The sequence below is a fragment of the Drosophila obscura genome, unplaced genomic scaffold (genome assembly GCF_018151105.1).
Source record: "Drosophila obscura isolate BZ-5 IFL unplaced genomic scaffold, ASM1815110v1 contig_186, whole genome shotgun sequence".
Taxonomy (NCBI): Eukaryota; Metazoa; Arthropoda; class Insecta; order Diptera; family Drosophilidae; genus Drosophila; species Drosophila obscura.
The window spans coordinates 3,069,633-3,094,034 of NW_024542774.1; the positions used below are offsets into that span (position 1 = coordinate 3,069,633).

The 24,402-nt window shown below is 42.3% G+C and overlaps 3 protein-coding genes across 4 annotated transcripts in view; 1 reads left to right on the plus strand and 2 right to left on the minus strand.

Moving 5' to 3' along the window:
• Window positions 1-44: 44 nt before the first annotated feature.
• On the minus strand, window positions 45-1,049 carry LOC111070984. 2 transcript variants are annotated; one of them, XM_022362054.2, is made up of 4 exons: window positions 938-1,049; window positions 450-884; window positions 292-392; window positions 45-211 (listed from the first exon to the last, which is right to left on the minus strand). In XM_022362054.2, the coding sequence occupies exons 1-3, from the start codon at window positions 975-977 to the stop codon at window positions 307-309; spliced, it is 561 nt and encodes a 186-aa protein (XP_022217746.2). In that variant the 5' UTR covers window positions 978-1,049; the 3' UTR covers window positions 45-211; window positions 292-306. The 2 variants fall into 2 exon arrangements, with proteins under 2 accessions (XP_022217746.2, XP_022217745.2); XM_022362053.2 differs by having other exon boundaries at window positions 45-392.
• A 2,089-nt stretch (window positions 1,050-3,138) lies between these two features.
• Window positions 3,139-24,402, plus strand: part of LOC111071011 — a 68,956-nt gene continuing 47,692 nt past the window's right edge. The window contains 2 exon segments of the mRNA XM_041592922.1: window positions 3,139-4,302; window positions 9,262-10,955. Coding sequence (XP_041448856.1) covers window positions 9,273-10,955 — 1,683 coding nt within the window. The 5' untranslated portion in view covers window positions 3,139-4,302; window positions 9,262-9,272.
• Window positions 15,132-17,255, minus strand: LOC111071013 (esterase B1). The gene is given in 3 exon segments (XM_022362102.2): window positions 15,132-16,359; window positions 16,361-16,970; window positions 17,053-17,255. Coding segments are annotated over 3 exon segments (1,701 nt in total). The 5' UTR covers window positions 17,100-17,255; the 3' UTR covers window positions 15,132-15,315.

Below are 24,402 nucleotides of genomic sequence, written 5' to 3' on the forward strand. Positions count from 1 at the left end.
GTTAACAATGTTATACCCATGAAAACAAAAAACAAAACAAACTATAAATTTATGTTTTATTTTTATTTGAAGCTATTTTTAATACTCTTCTTTCTCCACTGTGAACTGAATTTGAAATTTATAATTTTGGTTTTTTTGGTTCTTCTGTTTCCCTTCCGTTTCAATCTTTTCTTCTTCTCAATCATTTTCTTTTGCTACTCCGTACTCCAAACTGAAATATGAAATAGAATAAAGTGTATTTTCCATATATAAATATCGCCAAAATCCTCCTCATGTACTCTCCAACCACACCTCATCGAACTCTCCTCACATTATCGTGTTGTTGGTCAATTTTGGAGTTTCCTTTGTGGATGCAGCAGCGGCTTCTTTTGGTGTTTCAGAAGCAGTCAACCCTGAGATGGGGGCAGGATTAGTTGATTATGTAGAAGGATAATTGAGGCACTACCCACAGATATGTTCAATCAAAACGCGCATCAGACGAATGTAGCTTAATTTGGGAGACAGACTGCTGACATTGTCAGCAGTGACCTTGTTGATTGTCTTGTTGGGTTCATAGGTAACGACGGGCTGTATCATGTCAACAACAAAAAGGGGAGGCAGGGACACTTGCTGGGGCTTGTTGTTATTGGGCAGCATTTCCTTCTGCAGTTTCTCTTCAATATTTTGCTGAATACGCTTGAGGTAGGTCTTCAGCGGATGCTTGAGGGGATGGATGTGGACGATGTGCGTAGGTTTCGGCTCATCCATTAATTGTGAATTGTTCAGCATGGAATTAGTTTCATTGATCTTGTGCGAGCTCCCATCCGGGGTATTTATTTTCTCCAAGGGCTGAAAGTCCTTCAAATAACCCATGAAATCTTCAAGCGGACTTGTGAATGCCAGTCCTGCAATGAAACAGAGGTTGATTTAATTCCATTTCTGCAATTACATTACTTACCCATAAGGATGGGGACAAAAACCACAATATATAGTCTCATTTTTGGGATTATTTGGGTGTGTTGTAAGCAATAATAATATTTCGTTTGAATTCAAGGTTCAAAAAGTGAAACTATTTTCATGGATGTGGCTACGCTGTTTCTAGAGCTGGGAAAATATCGATAGGTTTCAACAAAACATGAATACAAAAATCATGTTGCTGGCAAATTTCAGCAACATGGGGATATGAATAGTCAGCACTGTTCTGCAACTTTGGCATGGAATGAGCAACAAGTCTGAATACCTTGGGAAAATGGATATTATAGAATAGAGATATTGTTTGTAATTTCAGGCTCCAATTAATGCAGAAACTACCCAGTCTCTGTTTTAAAGATATTAACGAAATTTTTCAGCCCGCGGATACCAATAATAGGTATCAGAACCGGGATAAATGTATTTATAAAACACAAAACATATGCATTAATAGGTACAAAGCATGTCAATCTAGGATCAAATCATTAATAATGTTTCAAAGCAGCTTGAAACAATAAACTTAACATCAATTTAATGAAATAAGGTATAACAAAGTCCATACGCATAGAAGAAACTTGGTTGACCAGCAACACTGACGAAACATTTAGTCAACATTTAATTAATTTTTTTGTTATTTACTGGTTACTGGTTCTCGGTTTCTGAGGTCACTCGACAAAACAATTCAAGTTATTTTTCCAAATATTAAGACACATTTCAAATTGACCGCCAAACTCAATTTAGCGCACCAAAAATACTGACATTTTTCGCCCTCAATTCGTGGAGAGTGCTCTCTTTTCACTGGAGAATAGAGTGTTTTTGTGGAGACTTTCCCGTCATTTTCGTGGGGTGGCAGCATGTTGCTGAAATTTTTCCCATACAAAATCAAATGTATCTTACGGGAACGCGTATGGAATAAAGATTCATTGTTGCGTCATTCCATACGCGTTCCCGTATGATACATTTGATTTGTATGGGAAAAATTTCAGCAACATGGGGAAATGAAGTAGCAGCATTGTTGTGCAACTTTGGCACGGAATGAGCAACAATCTGCATACCTTGGGAAAATGGATATTATGGACTTGAGATATTGTTTGTAATTTCAGGCTCCAAGTAATGCAGAAACTACTCAGTCTCTTATTAAAAGACATCAACGAAATTTTGTAGCTCATGGGTACCAATAATAGGTATCAGAACCGGGATAAATGTATATATAAAACACAAAACATATGCATAGATAGGTAAAAAATAACTCAATCTTACGAAAATGCAATATTAATGTTTCAAAGCAGCCTGAGACAACAAATTTAACATCAATTAAAGGAAATAAGGTATACCAAAGTCCATACGCATAGAAGAAACTTGGTTGACCAGCAACAATGACGTTACATTTAGTCAACATTTAAGTTTTATGCTTTGGCCGTTTTTGTTTGAACCTTATTATGTAAACAATCCAATAAAAAAGAGTTCTGAAAACTAGCCGATCCTGAACAAAATTTATGTATCTATCGGATCAAATTATTTGTTTAAGGCTGAGAGGGCCAACTATCTAGTAATATTAAACTGAATATCAAAATTGACGAATTTTATATCACAAAATATCATGGTATGGCAGCCCGCATCAACTACGCATTGCACGAGTCTGGCAGCGCCACAAAAACGACGTCACATTCGTTTTATGTTGTTTTTGTTTGAACCTTAATATGTAAATAATCCAATAAAAGAGACTTCTGAAAACTTGCCAATCTTGCAGAAAATTTATATATCTATCGGATAAAATTATTTGTTTAGGGCTGAGAGGGCCAACTAGCTAGTAATATTAAACGGAATATCAAAACCATGAAATACGATTTCAATTAATAAAATAGAACGTTAGCCCATTGTCGACCAGGGGGGTATCTAATATTTCCATGAAATTTATGTAACTTTACCATATTTTACGCATTACAGGTGAAAGATATCGTGGTTATATTTTTCCTGTATGTAAAGAGGAAGGATTGATCTACAAAGAGCCTTTACAAACAGTACCATTTTCCGCGGTTTAACAAAGGGTGCTCAACTTTTTAAATAGAGGGGTGTTAAGTGGGTTAACTCTCTTTTTTCTTCGGTATATTTACAGTATATATTAAAAACTGTATATTTGGGTATATTTTTGAGGGTCAGATGGGTATATTTGGTCGACAAATCCGCGGTCACACTGCCGGTGGTTTCTCCGCTGAACCTGCTGTAATTTTTACCTTAAATTGTACGTAAATAAATGCGCTAGGCGGCTAAAACACGCGGGTGATTGTGCCAATTAATAAAATAAACAAATACACTTGCGAAACACTCGCGAGTTACAGCCAAACGGCAGCAAACAGCAGCAGCAGCGCGCCAGCAGCGCAGCAACAAGCGTAGGCAAAAAGCAAACAATTGGATAAGCGCTCGCCGCAGCAGCAGCAGCAGGAGAAGAAAGAGAGAGGAAGGTGTTGGTGCACGCTGTTTAAGGCTGATAGATACTCTTTAAGCATTTAAACCTTGGCCAAAAGCTCAACATTATTACGTACAAATATTGTTCTTGTTGTGGCTGCCTGCCTGTCGACGTGGGGGCAGAGCAGCACCAGTTGCAGCACCAGCAGCAGCAGCGTGTGATCGAGATTCTCGTCGGTTGTCTCGGTTGTCGTTTTCGTCGCCGGTGAAATGGTGTCGACTGTCGTTGCCCTCGCCGTAGCCGTCGCTGTCGCTGTAGCCGTCACCGTCACTGGCTCTGCCACTGCCACTGCCCCTGCCTCTGTCTTCGTTTCTGGTGCAGAGACCACCGCAGTGACCATGAAGCGAAAAATGTTGTTCTGAATTCTGCCAATGTTGAGAAAAAGTGAGAAATAAAATTGTACAAATGCACACATAGGCATGAAAAGAACAGAAAAAGCAATAATAATTCATAAAAGTTTTGATACGCGTAATTTCATTAAATAAAACCCCCTTTCAAAACAGCTGATAATACCAATCCATTCGAATAATACAACCATATTCCATTTGTGCCCTTTAAAGCTTCAAAAGCAACAACAAAGTATGTGAGAAAGAGGTGCGAAAGAGCCCGAAGAGAGTGTGAAAAGAAAGTCAAGAAAGTGCCTGCACCCAAATGTGCTCTCAGTAAAGTTAAATCCCCCATTGAGTCTTCCTGCCCGTTCCTGCCCAGGCCTGGCCCAGCTGCTAAGCGCCAAATGCTCCAACGGCTTTAATTCCCCCCAAAGCCCGTCTCCCACGTGGTTCACCCCAGATATTAACTCTCCTTGGGCTTCCTCAGTGAGCGCACACATGACTGGGATTAGCAGCGGATAGCGACCGGAATAACCCAAACCCAAACCCAAAAAACAGGTCAGTACGTACATATGTATATCGTATCGGAACAATCATTTAAATAACGTTCCTTCAATTGCTCGTTTTCGCCTTGAATCGGTTGAAACCGGTTGCTTGTCGTTTTTCGTTCGTCCAGACGCCAGACAAATTGAAAATTCAATTAATTTAAATCAATCAAAGTTTGGGGTCCATTCGGTTTCGATTCCGAACCCCAAACTACATAAGTATTTCGTAATACCCGTAGTGCAATTAAATATTGCACAAGTATGAGATTTTGCCTGCCCAATGGGGGAAAAATTGCAATTGTTTATGGCCTGTGTCTCTGGGGGCTAATGGGTGTAAAATTGTGCCCCGAAAAGCGTTGTTGTGCATCAGGGAGCTAGCCACCCCATTCGTTGTGGCTGGGAATTAGTCAATTGCAATGCCAATTGTTTTGCTGCGGATTGGAAACAATTGCAGGAATTTGTTGTGGGATGATGGGGGTATTTTTGTTTGTTTATGTAGACAACCGTTTGCCTCTTTTTTTTATAAACTTAACTGATTATTTTTAGTAATTTATTGGGGGTTGTGGGATCCCATATCTTACTCTCCATCTGTCATCTGTCATGGACTTTCAGTATATATTATGGTTATCTTTATATCAGATTAACTAAAACAATATAATAATTTGATTGATCAGAAATACATTTTTGATTAAATTGATTAAATGAAATAAAACCCAATCTCCATTAAAACGGTTATTTAATATGGCGGCAAAGCAGAACCAATGTGAAAAAGAGGAGAAAAAATTAATAAAAATGATGATTTACACAATAATTAAATGTCAATTCATTGCATCGACGTATCACGGGTTCTTCCGTAGCTTTGGGCTTGAAACCTTTGGCAGCGACAACGGTTATTAATTTACCATTTTTATTTGTTTTTGTTTTATTCGTTTTCCATTGGCGGAGCCCCCAGCAGCTCGAACCTGAATCTGCACAGGGCCCCTCTGTAGTCCATGCTGTAGCCCTTTTTCGCTGTCCTGTCCTGGCTCCCAGTCCTGGCCAGGTTTTTGGTGGCCTCTTAATGGAAAAAATGTTGTGCGGTCTTTTGCTTTTGTTTCTCCAATTTTATACACTTGCAATGGAAGGGTACGACTATTTTGGTCAGACGTTTGCAATGTCCATAGTCTTTGGATACGTCTTGGTAATTTATTTATATTAATAATGGTATCTTATATGTATGTAAATTTATCTACCTAAACCGATTTAAAAGATTTCTAAAGATGTCCTGTACTGAGCTGTCATAAAATAGATTCGACTGGAAGGGTATCTAAGGCTTCGACTTCCTATTTTCTGTTCCCTTTTGCCGATGGTTGCGATGGCGGAGGCAGAAGCAGGGACGACGTCCTGCCATAAAATTGCATGTCCAAATTGTTGTATTGGTGTGCGTGTGTGCGTTATACTTCAGTGTGTGCGTTGTATGTGTGACTGTGCGTTTTTGCTGTTTCTTTTTTTTATATTTTTGTGCGAGAGTTTATTGCGCGGAATGCTATTTAATAAATTCCATTTTATGCTCTCTCTTTCTCTCCCCCTGGGTCCCCTCCCTCCTTTTCCTCATCACCCCTAGGCACGGCGCTTGCCTTGCCGTCATTTTGGTTGTTGTTGTCGGTCGGGGCAGGATTTATCTCTTTCATGTCGCTATTGTTGGTTCTGTCTCTCTCATTCTTGTATCCTTTTGGTTTTGGCCAATGCAAATTTTAAAATTCAATTTCGCTCGTAACTTCAATTGCAACAAAAGAGAAAATACGTATGAAAAATACGAATATTCGCAGTTATTTCCACATCCTCTGCTCTTTTCCTTGCTATCTGCCATTTTTCATATTTCATTTTTAGATTTATTATTAAATTTTTCCTCCATTTTTGTTCCGCTGGAAGTTGGCAAAAACTTGCCAAAAACTCAACATGGCTTCGGTGTCTCCCCGCAGCGTTTAGTTTTTTCAGCATCCCAACCCCCAGTAAAAATAAAAATGGAAACTGGCACAAGAAAAATACGAGGGAAAACTCTGTAAATTCTGAAAATCAACGAACAATGAAGACAGCAAAACTTAAGCACCTTAACTCACTCTTCAGGCTCCTCGGATATAACTAAAAAGTAAGAGAACAGAAAGAAGCCCAAAAAAAAAAAAAGAGAGTTGAGAGTTGAAGAGAGTCTCAACAACGAGATACCTGGTACATAGCACTACTATTGTGGATAGTAATATTGGGGCACACTGCAAGTGGTACTGGGGTGTGAGATTCGACAGAAATAGAGAATGAATGTGTGTTCTTATTCATGCTTTAAACAATATCTGAACTAAATGATTATCGCTAGATTAAAGCTCATATACAGATAATATACAGTAAATAAATACTAACATATACATATGTACATACATTCATACTTTTACACTTTATAGGATCAGGCATATACCCTGATATACCCTTGCATTCAGCGAATACTGGGTAAAAAAAACCATAATCGAGATAGGAAGGAGAGTGGGAAGGGAGGGTGAGAATGGGTGAATGGGAATTCCCAACTGCGCTAAAAACTTTCTTTCTTGTCCTGCAACTTGTTCAATGCCTTTCTCTGCTCCCCGCACTCTGCGTGATGGCAACTTCCGTTATATGTATGTTCGCCTTCAACTGTAACGGCAAAGAATAACAAAAACAAAGTCAAGAACATCAGAGATAAACTTGAGGGAGAGAGAAATATAGAAGAGAGAGTGAAAGGGAGAGCGAGAGAAGTTCAATTGTTAAAGTTAAAAATTTCATAAAAAAAGTTTAGACTAAAAGGAAGAGCGGGTGAAAACTTAAAAAAATGCTGCACTGGGTTTTCTATTTCACTTTTTTTTTTCACTGGCATGGCACTTCCATCCTTTCCTATTCTACCCCTGATGCACAAGTTAGTCCTTCTAAAAAGAGAGGGAAAAAACAACAAAATATGCTAACAAAAACAAGGACACGAGGGCCATAAAAATGTTCTTATGTGAAGCAAGCAAAAAAAGAAACAACAACAAGAATTGTCGCTGTATTGAGTAATAAGAATATAGGGATACCCCTTAAAGTTATTTTTAGCTTTCTGGTGATAATATGCCACAGCCAAATCTCTCTTAATGGATAGTTTACGTGTATGGAATACCTGTCAGGGCAATAAATATTTTCAGGCCATAATCGATAAAACTTATGTAAGTAGATAAAAGATTTCATTAATTAATTCAAGAAGGGATTAATTATGCATTGCTGCCTTAAATATTTATTAACTTTTTCACTAGTGTTACATGTCTGATACTAACGCAACATACCCTTAAATGTTAAATTAACGGGTATACAAAATTTTAAAAACAACTGCAGGACGAACGAGTGCAGTAGAAGGTGGAGGCGGGCACAACAAAAGCAACAATGTTTAAGTGCAGGTTGAGGCAAAATTTGTAGAGCACACATACACACACACGCACACGCACGAACACACACAGAAACAACTGAAAAACAACTCTTAAAAGCTTGCACAAGAAAACATAAAAAATAATAAAGTGAAATAAAAGCTACGAGCGCAGGCTGCAGGCTCCCACTCCATCTATGAAGTTCTGGAGCCCGGCCAGCAGCAGCCGGCGCAAGAAACAAAAACCATTCAGCAGAAAATCAATGAAAATGTGCATTCATAAAAAATAATTGAAATATGAAAAACATCCTATTTGTTTGCTTGTTTTATCAAATAAAACTTTACAACTTTATTATGTTGCTGTATATGTTAAAGAAATTGTTTTGTATAAATAATAGTAATTTTAATTAGTCACTGCAAATATTTTTATTGGTTAACTCCATTGGAAAATGTAATAATAATAATAATAAATCTGAGCCGGGAACAAAGCTTTAGAAACACTTTTGCTTTTTCGAAATGTTTTCCCCGTGTATTACGTAGTTATACTTTAACTTTAGTTTATGTGTTGTAATTATGTACAAATAATTTGGCACTGAATGATTGGCGTCGATTGTCGAGGCTTGGTTCTCTCCTCTCCTTTACTAAGATTGAACATACCCTCTGAAAGTGTATGCATTCCCCTTGTTGCTTAATCAATTGTTGATTTCATCATTTTTCGAGTGCGCTAAGCGAGGACAGCACCGAATTGTTTAGCAAATGTTGCGGTGGACCTGCTTTGGCGTATACTTGATAAAGCAAATTAGCAGCATTTCGATTTGGTACGGCGTATAAACAAATAATCTATATATACTATATTTAGCCCCACATTAAGCCGGATTATTCTGGATAGTCCAAGTGTTAGATGTATGCAAAAAAGACTTCCAAAAGATTCGCCCGCCCATCTGATTGCATATGTATCTCGTATAATCACGAGTATTTCTGGGGCTTTCCTCTCCTCCGCATTTTCATTTGCCGTTTCGCTTGTTATCAACTTTTCGAGTGTTTCCTTTCAGAGACACAGACTTGCGTCACATGTCGCTGAAACTGTAATACATATTAATGAAAACAAATGCGCAAAAAAAAAAGAAATAAAAAACAAGCCACGCTGCTGCCACTCAAATAAATACATCGACTCAGAGACAAGAAGCAACGTCCGACAAATCGTCGAATCACTTTAGCATGCAAATATTTCTTGCTTATTTTAGCTTTTTTTTATTTTTATTTATATTTTTTTTTTTTTTTGCGTTTTACTTCCCACATGGGATGCTGGGATCTGAGATCAGGGATCACGATCGCCGAGTGTTGTGGGTTATCGCGGTCTGGCGATTAAATAGGTTATCGCCGTTGGCAATCGTTCGATTAACGAGCATCGAATTTTCTGTTATTCTCTGGCATGCTTTTAGCGGCATTACAGCTGTACAATTGCAGAGAGAGAGAGAGGAAGGGGGAAGGATAAACCCATTTCATATCATATCATATCGATTTTTCCTAGTTCGTAACTTCTAACCGAACTCATCCTTTTCTTTGCTCTCATTGCAGCTGAATATATTATGGAAAAAGCGAAAGCGTATATCAAAAATGAACTTCGTGGTGGCATCCAGCCACAGCAGCCACAGCATCCACAGCAGCAGCCCCTCCAATCCGAGCCAGCAACGACGCCCACACCCCCATCGCCCTCTCCGGCCTCGTCCAAGCAGCAGCAGCAGCAGCTGTATCCACCCTGCGAGCTGATGCCCTCTCCAGGAGCAGCCGCAGCAGCGGCTCACCGATCACGGACACCCAGCGACCTTTACCACCACCATGCCATGTCCCTTGGCTATGCGATGCATCCATTGCAGCAGCAGCAGCAGCAGCACTATTATCCGGCCCATACGGGGGTCAAGTCCACGGGTCGGGCATCGGCGCCACCTGATCACCACATGGCCGTATCCGTGTGCTTTGTCTGTGGCTGCCACGGGGGCTACGAGATGCAGCCCCTTCGGGTGCGCCAGAATGCGGAGCGGCCAAGCGAGTCGTTCTTCCCCTTTCTGGAGCGGCACGAGCCGCCCAACGGTATGGCCAGTTTAACGGCCAGCCAGGAGTACGTGTGGGCCTGCCTACTCTGCTTCCGCTCCCTGAACGAGCAGTGGGACGCGTACGAGCGCCACAAGAAGCCCCTGCTGCAGCGCATCTACCACATGAAGCGGATGGACGGCAAGGGCTACATCGGAGCGGATGTGGCCACCCAAAGCGAGTACGCGGCCCAAGTGCTAGGCCTCAGTACGGACCATCTCGGCCAGAACGGGCTGGCGGATCTGCATGGCATGGATCCCTATGCGCTGGCCCGCCACTATTCCCCGCACCAGCCATCGGGAACGGCCACGCCGACACCTCATCACCTTAGTACCTCAAGGAATGCCTCACCCTCGCCCATACCCAGTGGTGCGGGGGCTGGTGACTACTATCCACGGAATGCCACCACACCCACAAGCAACCACAACAGCAACAGCAACAACAAATACCTGAGTCGGCCCCAATCGCGGGACATGCCAGTGGCCTCGCCCTCCTCGCGACCGCCCAGCGAACCGCCGGCCCCAAAAAGCAGCACCTCCAACTATTCCCAGCATAAATACAAGCCGGGCAGCGCTACTGGAGCGACAGCATCGCCGTATTCGGGACAGCCGACGAGCTACCATCCCGCCCAGTACCAGCAGCTGCAGCAGCAGACGGCGGCCTACCACCTGCTGCAGCAGGCAGCCGCCGGAGGAGGGCCTGAGCATCCGGCACACTACAAGGGCAATCCCTACAGTGCAATGCCCTCGCCAGGCAGTGCCCAGCTGGGACCGCCACCGACAGCCGGCCTGGAGGATGACAACGCCACTGTGCTGGACCTGCGCCACGGGAGCGCCAGCGTGAGTGCCACGGCTGCGCCAAGGAACACCACCGCCTCGGCAGCCGAAACGACCAGTCAACCCACAGCGGAGGTGGGCATACTGGACCTGTCCATGCCCGACAAGAACTCCATCACGGAGGTGTGCTACGTGTGCGGGGATGAGCAGCGTCGCGGCAGCCTCATCGAGCTGAGTACGGTGAAGTCCAAGGAGTCGCGTCTCGGCCAGTCCGCGGCCTACTTTCCGCTCTTCAACGAGCAGCATCCACGTCCGGCCCGCTCCCGTCCCAAGGATCCCCGGGGCATGATACAGGCCTGTTTGCCCTGCTACGAAGACCTCATGCAGCAATGGAACACACAGCAGGTCAGTAAACAATTCACGTATTTTATTTATTTATTTATTTCATTGAAAAATTTTCCAAGGATTTGTTTCTCTCATTCGAATATTTCCATATGGAGCAGTTTTATGCAGCGTTTTCAGCGCTCAAAGTTACACGCGGCTGAAAACGCGGTCGAGGTAGAATAGTAGGTAGTTAGAATAGTTAACTAAGAGCGAGAATATCTTTTAAGGTTTTTAATCGATTTTATAAACAAAAATGAAAGGTATTTGCACTTGGTTTTCGATTAATTCCAATATTAGTAGGTATTAATCAGCATTAATAGCCAAGTCGATGTAGTCTCTCTGTCTCACTCTCTCTCTCTCTCACTCGTACTAATTTTTTTACATTCTGGAATAGTTGAAAATGGCATTATACATTTCTGTATGCGCCGATTTACTTGAGAAATTGGACTAGAAACTATTCTCTGAATTTGCGATGCGTGCGGGGAACCTGTGCAAATGGGAATTTCGATTCGTTTCCTAGAAAATAGTATTTTTAGAAAAACCTGGAACTTACCCCATTCGAAATGTATCTATAACAATTACACAGAATTTGCTCTAAAATGCTTTAATTTCAATTGTGGTAGAAATATGTATTTAAAATTTAAATTGTTTAAAGTTATATCGGAACGTAACGTGAATAGAAATGTTTTTGTTGATGCTGCCCCGCGGACTCTACTTCTCCCCCTTGTTTTGGTATTTACTTTGTGCAAATTTCCATATTGTTCAGTCTCGCATAAATAATGGTATTAAATGAAAACAGTAGTGTGTGGCTTGCGGGGTGTTGTGCGGAGTGTGGGAAGGGGATGAACCAAAGAGGAAATGCAAAAACAACGAAATACAAACAGCAACAAACAAAAATAAAAACAGAACCTACCAAAAGCAAAAAAAAAGCTGGCTTTATGTGCCTATGATCCGATACCCTATAGCTGTAGCTGCAAATTACATATTGCTCTGATCTTTTGCAAAGATTTAGTCAGATTTATTGATAATTTATGAATAATTTTGCATAGAAAATTAATGGGTGGACCTGGGGCTTACCTGCATAGCAAAATCATTATGCCCTTGCGAAGGGTATCAAACGGAAGATAAATAAATTTGCAAGAGCACTTTTTCGCGTCACACGTAACCAAAATAAATAGAAACAAAAAAAGTTGCCACAGCATCCCATCGAATTGATGATAATGATGATAAAGAGGATGATGCTGTTTAAGCTGTCGCTGGCGCCATGGCGATTGACCCGAGAATGAGGCCCTCTCCACTGTGCAGACGATTAATCAGTGAGGTCGTCGTCATCACCATCCACATCCACATGCCATCATTCAGGCGTTCCCGCCTTGGCCCCTGCCCTACACAAACAGGAGGAATTATCAACATCCCAACAGGCCAATGGAAGAGCCTCTGACAGAGGGTCATAAAGAGAGCGAGTGTCGAGTGGAGTCAGGGGGAGCAGAGCAGCGAGGGGCGACAGTCACAGATAGGCGGCGAATGTGGTGGGAATTTTGACCGCAGGGTCGCTTGTGTTTCTGATTAAATTTTAATAGCTTTCCGCGATTATTTCTCTTCATTCTTTGAATTCGCATTTTCGTTGCTTTATGTACAATATACCCTTGCTGAGGGTATTAATCGTACCATGTATCAAGGTTGTTGCAAAGCTGAATATAAGTGTGTGTATTTGTGTGATTACTCGTAACATCAACAGTCAGTCACCTACTCGCAGCCAAAGTAGCCCCTTATTTTTGATTCGTTTTTCTGGATTGCTCTGCAAGGGTATCAAAAGCTTCGCCTATTAAAACTATCCCATTTTGTTGTTGTTGTTGTTTCTTGTTTTTAGCTGTAGAAATTTTTTGATTCGATTTGATTTTATTTCTGTATGCGAAATGTATTTATAATTTTGAGACATCGCCCTGGTTTTGCTCTCATTGATAATGGTAGTGGAGCGTGTCTCGGCGGTGTACGGAGGAAATTCTAGATTCTAGATGATTCACATTTTGGGTTTATTTGAAAGAAATCTTAAGAAATACAAATGTGTAGGAAAAAAAAGTTGAAATACTTTTGGGTAAAATATAATTATGTGTGGGATCTGGGGAATATTAAAAGAAGATAAACTCAAATAAATACGACAATTTTGTGATAATGGTACTGTACAATTGGTTTAAAAATTTTATTGAATTTTCCCATTTTCATATTCGTTTTGTACTACATTCCATTTAAAAGTTGGAACTCTTTTAGCAAACCTTTTTACTATATACACTTTACACACTCACTCTCTCTCTGCCACCTATGGCACTATTTTACACGCAATGGGGACATTGTTGGGCATTGTTTTTTCCCCAACGCCTCTACCCAATATTACCATTTTTCAGCCAACGCCATTTGAATTTTAAATTCAAAACGCAAATATTTACAACATGCTATAAAAATGCAAAATTCAGTGGCGCAGTAACGATGGGGCGGTGGGGCGAGGGGCGGCAGGACTATGAGAACCACACTGTGTTGTAAAATGTGAAACAAAAAATAAAATGCCATTAATTGGACAAAAAGGCAAAAAAAAACTTAAATTAAGCAAAAACAACAGAAGTACGCAATGCAAAAAACAAACTGAATGCACACGAAATAATAAATACATAAATAAAGGCAAATAAAACCAGGACCGAAACATTTGATACACTTTGTAGATCAGCGAATTTTGTTCACATAGAAAATAGCCTTTTGTTGCCTTGCCTCCGAGCGCAGTACAGTCCCATTTGTCTTATCAATTGATCTTCATTTAATTTACACAATAAATGCTCTAGCAAATACCATATATTCTTCCTCCAATCGCTTCAGCAAATTAGGAAAAATATAATTTAGTCTTCCTGTTTTCAATGCAAACATTTAGTAAAAATCATTATACCCTCTGCCAGGGTACTTGAAAATTGCAAAAGCTGCATTGCAGGGGAGATTGAGAGAGATTGGATCCCTATTCAGGGAAATGCAAAATGAATATACAGATGTACATATAATCACACAGTGCACTGTGGGGTGAAATATAAAGGACTGTGAATGAAACGAATTAATTAAATTTAACCCAATAAGCCATGGAAATTACGTTTCTGGCTGCCAGCCAGAAATTAACCATAGCAACGCGCACCCACCGCCCCCACCCACTCTGCCACCCAGTCATCTCCCCTCCGCACTACACCACGGCACAATGACGTGCACAAATTTCCGCTGGAAAATGAAATGTGCGAAAATGCAATTTAATTATTTATGCACAATTTTTGCTTAAATGAAACGAAATCAAATCACACCAAAATAAAAATTAAATAAAAACATTTTTTAAATCGATCTGGTTTTTTTGGCTCTATGCCAGAGAAACGAAAATAAATGGATAGCCGTAAACTAAAACTAGAAATGTTATAAACAATTCGGGGTGAACGAAACGTCTGTTGGGATACCCCCTATACCCTATAGAAACGAACAACATACGATTTTCAAGATCGGATCGGGATCTATGGATTTCAGTTTTCCTGTCGATTCAGTTGGGATAGTACGGGCCTTTTTTTGGGTTAACTTCTTTAAAAATCTCACGTAAACCTTGACCTAAATATTCCACAATACATACATATGTACATAATTTAATGCACTCCAGATGGAAAAATTATGTTATTTTATTTTAAAGTTGTCAAAGTTGTGTGTATAGGGTATTTATTTCTTCGTCATTATTAACGTTCTGGCTATAAAAATTCAAAATAGCTCCGATTTTTGCTTAGCATCTCATTATAATATTTCATAACAGACACTTGCCTGAATACCAAATGAAATATCTCAAATTTGTGTGCTTAAATTCCGACAAAAATAAAAAATTAATTGTTTTTGAAGCATTTGAAAAATGTGTGGCATGGTTTATTCTTATGAATGGCTGAGGAAAAAGTAGAACAAAGAAAATAAAGGAAAGGAATAAGTAGGATTGACAACAATGACCTGCTGCGTGGTTCCCTTGGTTAACCAAGGAATTTCCTGGCATAAAGCCAAACAAAAACAAAGAAAAACACGACCCAGAGACACTGCCACTAAAAAAAAGAAGAATAAAAGCCGTTTGTGGGCTGGTTTGGGCAAATCAATTCCAACCGAGAAACTGTTGCCAATAAAAAAATAAAGCATACAAAATAAAGTTGGGGGAAAAATGCAGGATAATAAATTATGGAAACAATTGTTGTAGTGGCGGAAGGAGAATGCCGGAACTATAATTGAAATAGTGATTGTGGTTTATAGGTTTATTTTCTTAACATAATGAATAGATTTATGTGATCAAAGAGCTCTAGTTTTTTCCTGTATTTCCTAGCTGCTATGGATCATTCGATCAGTAGAGACTCTCCCTGGTATAGAAACTGTCCCACACGACAAACTGTTTGCTCTCGGGCAGCGGTATAAACTCCAGTCCGTCGGCAATGTTGAGGCACAGTTCGGGTCCACCCGGACGCAGGGGATCCCATTTGACCGGAGCAATGGTCTCACAGTTGGGATCCCCCGTGGTGGCGAACGATGTCCACATGGCAATCAAACGCTCGATGGTCCGGTACTCGGGCGTGGACTTGTCCAGCTTATTGGAGAGTATCCCATAGAACATGTAGGAGATGTCATCCGCATGGCAGACGCCGCGCACCTTGCGGCCGCACTTGAGTATGCGATAGTGGTTGTAGTGCGGCGAGTCCATGTCGAAGCGGTACAGATAGGTGGCCGTGGCCGGGGCATACGCCGAGCGGGCGAGCAGAGTGCGATGGATGTCGTGCCAGAAGTTCTTGATGCTCAGTATGTGCAGGCACTCGAAAAGCTCCATGCTGCCACGATCGGAATCGCCAAAGTAGGCGACCTTCAGCCGGCTGACCATCTCGTTCAGTTCGTCCTGGTCGATCACATCGCGCACCTGGCGGGGTATGATGGCCTCGAAGGCACTCAGCATGTGCAGGGGATCCTGCAGTGTGGTCTGGTACGAGAAGAGCCCCTCGAACGAGTTGCCGCCGATGATCAGCGGCACCGCATTGCCCCAGGCATTGGCCAGCTGCTCCTGCTGGGCACGTGGCACCACACAGTCCTCCCCCACATACGGCTCGATGACCGGCCCGAAGGCGATGATCTCGTAGTCCCGCTGCTCCTCCTGTGTGACTATCGCATTGCAGTGGAGGGCCAGCTTGCTGCCAGGCGTGTCCTTAAGGAACTTCAGCAGCTCCTGCTCGTTGTCCTCCTGGCCCGTATAGCCCAGTTCCTTGGCCAGGCGTTGGGGCCAGCGCCTGTCCGGCTCCGTGGCCCAGGCACACAGCGCCGACCCCGACTGGACAATGGCGCGATGGAAGAGGCCTCGCGTCTGCTCCGTCTGCATCATGATGTGGGTGGAGGCGCCGCCCGCCGGACTCGCCCATCAGCGTCACATTGTCGGGGTCACCATTGAAGCTGGCGATGTTCTCCTTGACCCAACGCAGCGCCTGCACCTGATCCTTGAGCCCTGCATTGCCGGGCACATTGAGGGCGCGCTCCTTCAGACTGAGGAAGCCCAGGGCGCCAACACGGTAGTTGAGCGTCACCAGGATGACATCATGCTTCATGAAGTAGTCCGGGCCGTAGAGATCACGCGAGGCGCCTCCAATCTGAAAGCCCCCGCCATAGATCCAGACCATCACGGGCAGCGGCTTCGGCGAGTCCAATCTCTTGGCGTACACATTCAGATACAGGCAATCCTCGGAACCCTCAGCGGACATTGTGATGGCGTTGCGCTGCATCGGCTTTTCCCTGGCGTACGTACAGTCGCGTACCCCCTGCCAGGGCTGCACGGGCTGGGGGGCGCGGAACCGCAGCTCACCCAACGGTGGCTGGGCAAAGGGTATGCCCTCGAAGGCATGGTAGATCTCTCCTTCATATACAGTCCGCCGCTGCAGGCCCTTCAGCAGGCCGTATTTCGTTTCCAGCTGCGTGTTCTGATTCGTGCCCAGCCTGTATTGGATGAGCTTATGGCCAATGACTCTGAAAATACAAAAAAATTCAACAAAGATGAGTCATCATGCGTCCAGTTTGAAAAGCTTACCACTGCGAACTTTGAACTCACTTTGCTCCCAGTTTAAGCTTGTCACCAAAGGCCACACGTAAATCCATTTTGCACTAAACTCACAAACATATATAGAAATATATATGTGCAAGTATATTTGTATATGTATGTTTAATTATATGTAGACATATGAATAGCACTCCCCAACGGACAGCAGCAATCTGGATTACACTTCCAACGCACTCGAATGCCACGCAGAGACTGAGCAACAGTTCCCGCTGCTCTATGCCTGCCCCAGTAAAAGTTGATGATAAAAATTGTTTAGATAGTCCCGCCCAAGTGTGTAGGGTAGGCGCCCCCAAGCAACCCCCACCACCCACTCGAATGGGATGGGGACACACCATAATTATTGTTGTTGGACTCGAAGCATTTGCCGGAGCTGGAGTCCGTTCCATATGTGGATCAGTTGATAATAACACGAATAGTACTCGTTTGGCCAATCCCTAATTGCGTTCGGACAGGGAACACACAGTCCGATAAGGATTGATAAGGCTCGGGATTCGAAATGGTTGATGGGGAAATCAAATATTGTATTTATAGCTAATACAGCGCGATACAGAGATTATGGGTTAAACCTGAGCAAAGAGCATGATACTCGTAGCATGGGGTACATTTACTCTGGTAATACCAGAATATTATTAATATTTATTACTTACTAAATTCGTACGTACTTTTATCATTTTTTTTGTTATTTTACCCTACCATGCCTCCCACCTTATTATTGTTATCTCATGCTAAACAACAATCTCATCTCTCAATGATACCTTGCCCTAAGTATTAATAATAATTGAATGAAATGAACGTGGTTTAAATAAATATTTAAGCTGGACAATTGTTTCCCTAATTGCATAAACATCTTGTGAAATTTGTTTGCAGTTTGTGTATTTAATTGTGGATGACATTCCTAGTTGGCAGCCATTGATTACTTTTGCTGTCATTAATTAAGCATCACAATGATTCACAGAGTGGGCTTGCAGCTTTTGAAAATGGAATGTGCTGTGGACTCTTCTTACGACTACGAATTCACTATCCCCAAGGATATTCTAATTCCTTTCAGACATCCTTGCCTTTGGCCGATGACGATACGAACAAAAGCCTGTCCTCCTGCATGTCTCTGTCTCATTCTATCTTTGACTCTGACCATCTCTTTCGTTGATTATGCTCATCTCTCTCTCCCTTTTTCACCTCCTGCTCTTTGGTGTTGTCTGTGCATTAGTTAATGTGATTATTTCACACTTCGTCTGCTTTGAAGCAACATTTAATTTTGCCTCGACGCAGCTTAGCTTGTCTCTTCCTCTCCCTACCCTTCCCCACACTCTTTCACTGGCTCTCTTATTCATCCTTCACTCGCTTTGTTGGCTCTGTTTACTTTATTTCATTTGTTTGTTTGTGCGTTTACTCAACTTTTGTTATCGCTTTCGCCTGGTTTCTCTTCACTGACTTACTATTGTTTCTGTTTCTGTGTCTTTGCTTGGTTCGGTCTTTAAAGCCATGTTCTGCGCTAGCAGTATTAGATTTGTAAGGAATTTGTTTCGATTTAATAATACCATCAAAAAAACTGAAAAAACAGTGTCTTAAGTGCCTTTAATATTGAATTTGTTAGAAGCTCAAGCCTTTTCTTCCGATGTCTTTCATTAATTTAATTTTTTTTAATCCAACTAAAATGTTATATTTTATATGTTTATATGTGTACATGGGTACGCATGTGTATCTATTTCCCCTGTATCTTAAATGCATTTCGTTGTTACCCACTATTCCATAGTATTTTCGGCTTTAACTGTTGCCAGGCAGGTGGATTATTGGGGGGGGTTCCTGAGTGTGTCTGAGTGGATACCTAGCCGCCTCCACCCTCTCCCTGCACACATTGCACATTCTGCAGATTCCATTGACTAAATAAATAAATGCACCACATTGCAATCTGTACTGTGGGGTCGGTGTGTGTTTGTCTGTTCTTGTGTGCGTTAGTTGCTTTTGTGTTTGCTCTGCTTTCCAGCCCAGGCGCCGCCGTTGCATTTGCAGTCTACGCATTTGCTTCCCGTCGTTATCTTAGCTCCACATCTCCTCTCTCCCTGGCTCTCTCTCTCCTCCTCTTCTCTGTTCCATTTGACTCTTGCCATGACGACCTCCAAGTGTCTGCATCCTTTTCATCTTTTGCAGGGTATATCAAATAGGGCAAAGGCTGGTTATATATTCTCTCCATCTGTGTTGTGGGTCATAGTTCCACTCTCTCATTATTCTTACCTCATATTTAAGATACCTTGCCAGAGTCCTCTTCCCCATCTTGTGACTGTTCCTTCATCATCATCTTCTTTATCTTTGTGTGGTTTTTGGGGGGCTCGTGTCTACATGAATGCCGCCAGCCACCGCCTACTTGTTAAAGGTGACGCGACCCTCGAGCTGCTCCTTGCCTTCTCCTACTTGTCCTTCCTTTTTTGTCGCTTGCTCTTGTTGGTTTTTGCCTACCCACTCCTCACTCTTTCTTTCCCTTCCCCAATCGTTGGGCATGTTTGTGTTTGTTGTCGGAGCGCGTGTAGAGATTGTTTTTGCAACTGTCAATTTCCCAGGGCTGGGCCTCTCTTAATCACAAATTTCAGGGCTGCGCGACTACTGCCGTGGGAGGTATGCGAGGAATTTAATGCAATAAAATGGGACACATTCCATGGACACGGTACATAAATATTTGAAATATTTGTTCAGTTTTAAATCAATTAAAATATAAACGTTTTGCGGAGCAGAACTTTCTATACCCTCTCTGCAAGTGCAGAGAGCTTCGTTAGTTCTGTGGATGATATTTAAGGGTATCATTATAGTGCTTTTATACCCACTCACATCTGCATAATTGAACAAATGTATTTGAATTAATTTCAATCAGTTATAATCAAAACAGTCGAATGTCTATCAATTATGAAAAACTGCGATAATATTTGCGTGCAAATTCCATAAATATTTTGATTTATTTGCTACCTGCCCAACATATGCAATGTCCACTTTCCGGCCCTCTTAAAATGGGGTGGCTCATTCGCAATGTTTTCATAAATCTGCAGCTGCCATCTCATCCCTAGTGGGATGTAAATTATACATACAATACATACATACATATATGTATATAATTTCATCATGATATGGCCCCCCCCACTCATATATTTTAGGTTCACTCCCCCACTGGTTCATAAGCTAGTTCCCTCTGCAGCTGCTGCTCTTTTGCTTTTTGGTGTTTTTGTTTCTCCATTCGCCGCTTCAATTCAATTTGGATTCAGTTCGTGCTTTGTCGCTCCGCTTTGGCTTTTCCATTCGTAGATTCGAGCGCCGTCAGCGCCGACATCGCAGTTAACGCCAGCAGTAGCAGCAGCAGCAGCAGCGGCTGCGACTGCGTCGTTTGTTTGTGTTTGTTTTAGTTGTGCGCTGCCCTGAGCGTCGGCATCAGCGTCGTTGTCGCTGCTTTTGTTTTCTTGCGGGGGCCCCAAAAGAACAACAAGAGCGCAGGGCTCCCATCAAGCAAAGAGGAGCAGCGGGAGCGGCAGCGAAGTCAGCGCCAACGCCAACAGAAACTGCTTGCTCGATCCGTTCTTGTCTGGCTCTGGCTCTGGCTGTGGCTCTGGTCCCGCTGCTGCCTCAGTTAGTCGTCGTCGGCTGCGTTGGGTTGGTTGGAGCATTCCGTTTTGTGACGCGCGTCGTCGGAGTCGCACGATTTTCAATCTCTCCCGCCGTAATCAGAGAAATCCCATACGCTGCTTCAGTGTATTTGTGTGTGTGTGTGTGTGTGTGTGAGACGCGAGACCTTATCAAAAAAACGCCAATTGCGACAATCGCTTAATGAGACGAGGAGCACTTGTTTCTCTCTCTCTCACTCTCTTTTGGTGGTTACGTGAGTGTGCGTGCGTGGGGCGCATAAAATCAAAATTGATAAATGCACAACTGGCAAAAAAGTGTAACAAATAACAATGACATACAAACATATGTATTTACATACATACATACACACATATGTATGTATGTATGTACATGTATGTATAATAAAAGCAAACAAAAGTCACGGCTGTCAAAGCAGTTCAATGTCTCTGCTCCCTGCCCCTTCCTGTCCCACTGCAAGTCAAGTCGCAACAGTAGCCGGTAACGGTGGCAGTGCCGCAAAAAACTGGTTTTAAAACAGCAAAAACAACAACAACAAGTTAACGAGATGCCGCTTCGAAGTTTGCCCTTTTTTTTCAGTTAGTTAATCGCCGGGAAGCAGTGGAGAGGGGCACCTCCAGTGGAGGCCAAAAAGGTGTCATACTAGAGATGGTCGCGTGATTTATAGTGCCATAATTCGTTTCTCTATCTATGCTGTGTGTGTTTGTTCAGTGTGTATGTGTATGTGTATCTGTGTTAATTAAATTGCTTTAGCGCAGTTCAATGATTCCCATACGGGAAATAATAATAAAACAACAATTGCCACAATTAATCCAATTGGAAGCACTTAAATCAGTTAAACAAAGCAACAAAACCGTTATGAATATAAATTCGCCCCATCTCTAGTGTCAGTGCGGGATCAAGTTTTATTTTGTAGTTTTTCAGTTGTTATTTTTGAACTCTTGTGCCTCCAACCTGACGGAAACTTGACTCTGGGGGCCACTAGGTGTCTCTATTGAGGGGGAGGGGAGTACAAGTACATGTGTATGTACAAGACTTGTCCGTGTAAAAAAAGGCCCTCAAACAGGCAGTCAGGCAGTGTAGCAGCAGCAGCAGCAGCAACAAATACCGTTTTTATTTTGCGAGTTTTTAAACACGCGCGTTTTTGCCATTTTCTGCGCGTTTCTTTGCTTTTGTTTGTGTCTGTGTGTGTGTGTGTACCGTTCTATAAATAAACCGTTTCATTTGCAGTCTCTTACTTCCTTCTCTACTTCTACTTCTTCTCCAACTTCTGTGGGTTGCTCGTTGAAAGAAGGAGGAATTTTTTTGCTGTTCCGTGTATTTTGTTATCGGTTATTTCATGTGATTTATTTTGCGTGCGAATCATGATTTATATCGCCTGCGAAAACAACAACACCACAACCACTACGTACTGTTTACCCCCCTCTATAATGGAGCACGCACATTGACGCTTAAGTGGGTCAAACAATAACTGGCACGCCCTCTTGGCTCTTCGTTTCACAGTGTCCTTGTCTGTGGCCGCCCCACATTGACCCACTTGGGTGGGCGGACAAGGTTAAGCTTGTGGCCACAACACAGTCACCATTCAAGATCTACTACTTGCCAGTGAATCAATGAATCTGATTAACCAAAGCTACACACACACGCACGAGAGTGTATGCAGGTTTTTCGATTAGGGATCTAAACAGAAGGACACTAGATGGGTAAACAGTAGACACCATTTGTTAGTATTTTATATGCACCGATAAAAATTGTCTAATTATAGCAGACACGATATGCCATTGTCTAATCGCAGTTCATTTAATTAAAAGGTTTAATTATTATTAAATGAATGAATCCCTTCCATGGCATGCAAATCAGAATCCCTCCCTCTAATGAGTGGCTCCCATGTTATTGCCGTTACTTTCACTCGAACGCAAAACTTTTGTTATCCAATAATTGCACACAAGTTTCCCCCATTTGTTGTTGTTGTCTTTATCTCTTGCACGATTCGCCCTCATCCCCCCCTCTATACCCATCTCATCAAATGATTGCCTGCGGTGTGTGGTAGGGGGCGGACCAGGCCACTCCCGCGGCACTTGTAATTCCCGTTCCCTTTTCGTGTGTTTGGCATTTGTGGCTTGTGCCCCGCTTAATTGCCACTGTGGACGGGGTGGTAGCAACAGGTGAGGCGGTTGGGGGAGGTCTCCTTGAGGAGGGAGGGTTTAATGAACGCGCCGGGCCGCGCACTTCCATTAGGCCAACGGCAATGGGATGGCGCTTTTGACGCTGATAGCTGGCATGTTGCATGTAATGCATAATTAGTTACCTCTTAATCTGCTGCATCCACACTGATCGCGTGTGTTTGCGGAATTTCATGTGGCAAGGAGTGGTGTGAGAGAGCACCCCACGGATACGGAACGGATACGGATGCATCATCATCATTATCATCATCATGAGCGTCATCCGTCGTCGCGTTCGCGTTTTATCCACGCCCAACTGCACACAGAGGGGAGAGCAGCGGATGCAGAGGAGCAGTAACAGGAGCAGGAGGAGAACGTTTATATCAGTTTCAATTAAATTTAATTTGTTTCGTGTTGTAATTAAGAGGCCACAGACTCTCAGACACACACATACACAGATACACAGACACAGAAAAAGCCAATCTAATTAATCTGCCAACAACCCCAACCCAACAGCAGCAGCAACCAGCAACCAGCAGCTTCAGTGTTTAATCAAACGTGATTCATTCAATCTCAATCGAAAACAATTAAACAATTGAAATTATGCAAAGAAAATGATTCACACAAATACAAACCATTTACAAATACAAATACAAAGGCAAAGTGATTGAGTTTCGAGTGTTTATAGTGAATTCCCAGCTCCCCTTTCTCTTAATAATGGCCCAAAATCTCACCGTTGTGGTGGGCGAGGGCGGTCACAGCCACACCCACAATAACAATAATTGCTGCATTAACGACAACAATAATCACAACAGTGGTAACACCACCACCTCCAGCACAGGCATCAGCTTCAAGCCAAAGGATACGAATGGCTGGCGGGAATACAGGAAATTAAAAACATATCTGATCCTTAAGGATCAGCAAAGCGAACAGGTAATTTGAGGTGACAATTGTGTCCAGAATCAAGCTGTAAAAGTGCCACGTTTATCTATTAGTTGAGAATACTGATAGAATGATAGTATTTAATTAGAAAAGGCTTGCAGCTCATAGCACATGAAGATACTTTTCAGTAATTAAATAAATATCCAAAATTTGTAAATCTATTCACAAATACAGACAGCTAACAATGCCAATCGCCTGTTATGGAAACCGTTCTTCAAGGCATCAAGCACAGCTTATTTCTCAATCACTCACTCACTCAACCAATCAATCAATATTGACCCAAATTAAATCCAAAGAAAACACTCGAAGTAACAAAACTTGAACATGATTCATGTTGGAGAACTTTTTTGATAATCCCCTCTATCCACAAAGAAAAAAATTAATTAGTGGAAATAAATGCCACGTTTGGCTACTTATTTATTTATACTTAAGCACATAGTTGTTGCTAAAAGTTGAAAGCAAAAAAAAAAAAACACAGAAATAATCCCCAACCGCAATAGTGCTGCCCGTGCCCCTCCTGTTCCCCGTCTGTCCATTACTAGGGGGTTATTTTATGCTTTATAATTAACAAAAAAACAAACGAAACGAACCAAAAGTTGTTATGAAAGAACTAAAA

Bases quoted from the DNA above. Each gene is read 5' to 3' on its own strand.
- LOC111070984 (XM_022362054.2), bottom strand. From the start codon at position 977: ATGAGACTATATATTGTGGTTTTTGTCCCCATCCTTATGG. The intron at 885-937 runs GTAAGTAATGTA...GTTTCATTGCAG, and splicing joins TTTTGTCCCCATCCTTATGG to GACTGGCATTCACAAGTCCG. The intron at 393-449 runs GTGGGTAGTGCC...CCCCCATCTCAG, and splicing joins CGTTTTGATTGAACATATCT to GGTTGACTGCTTCTGAAACA.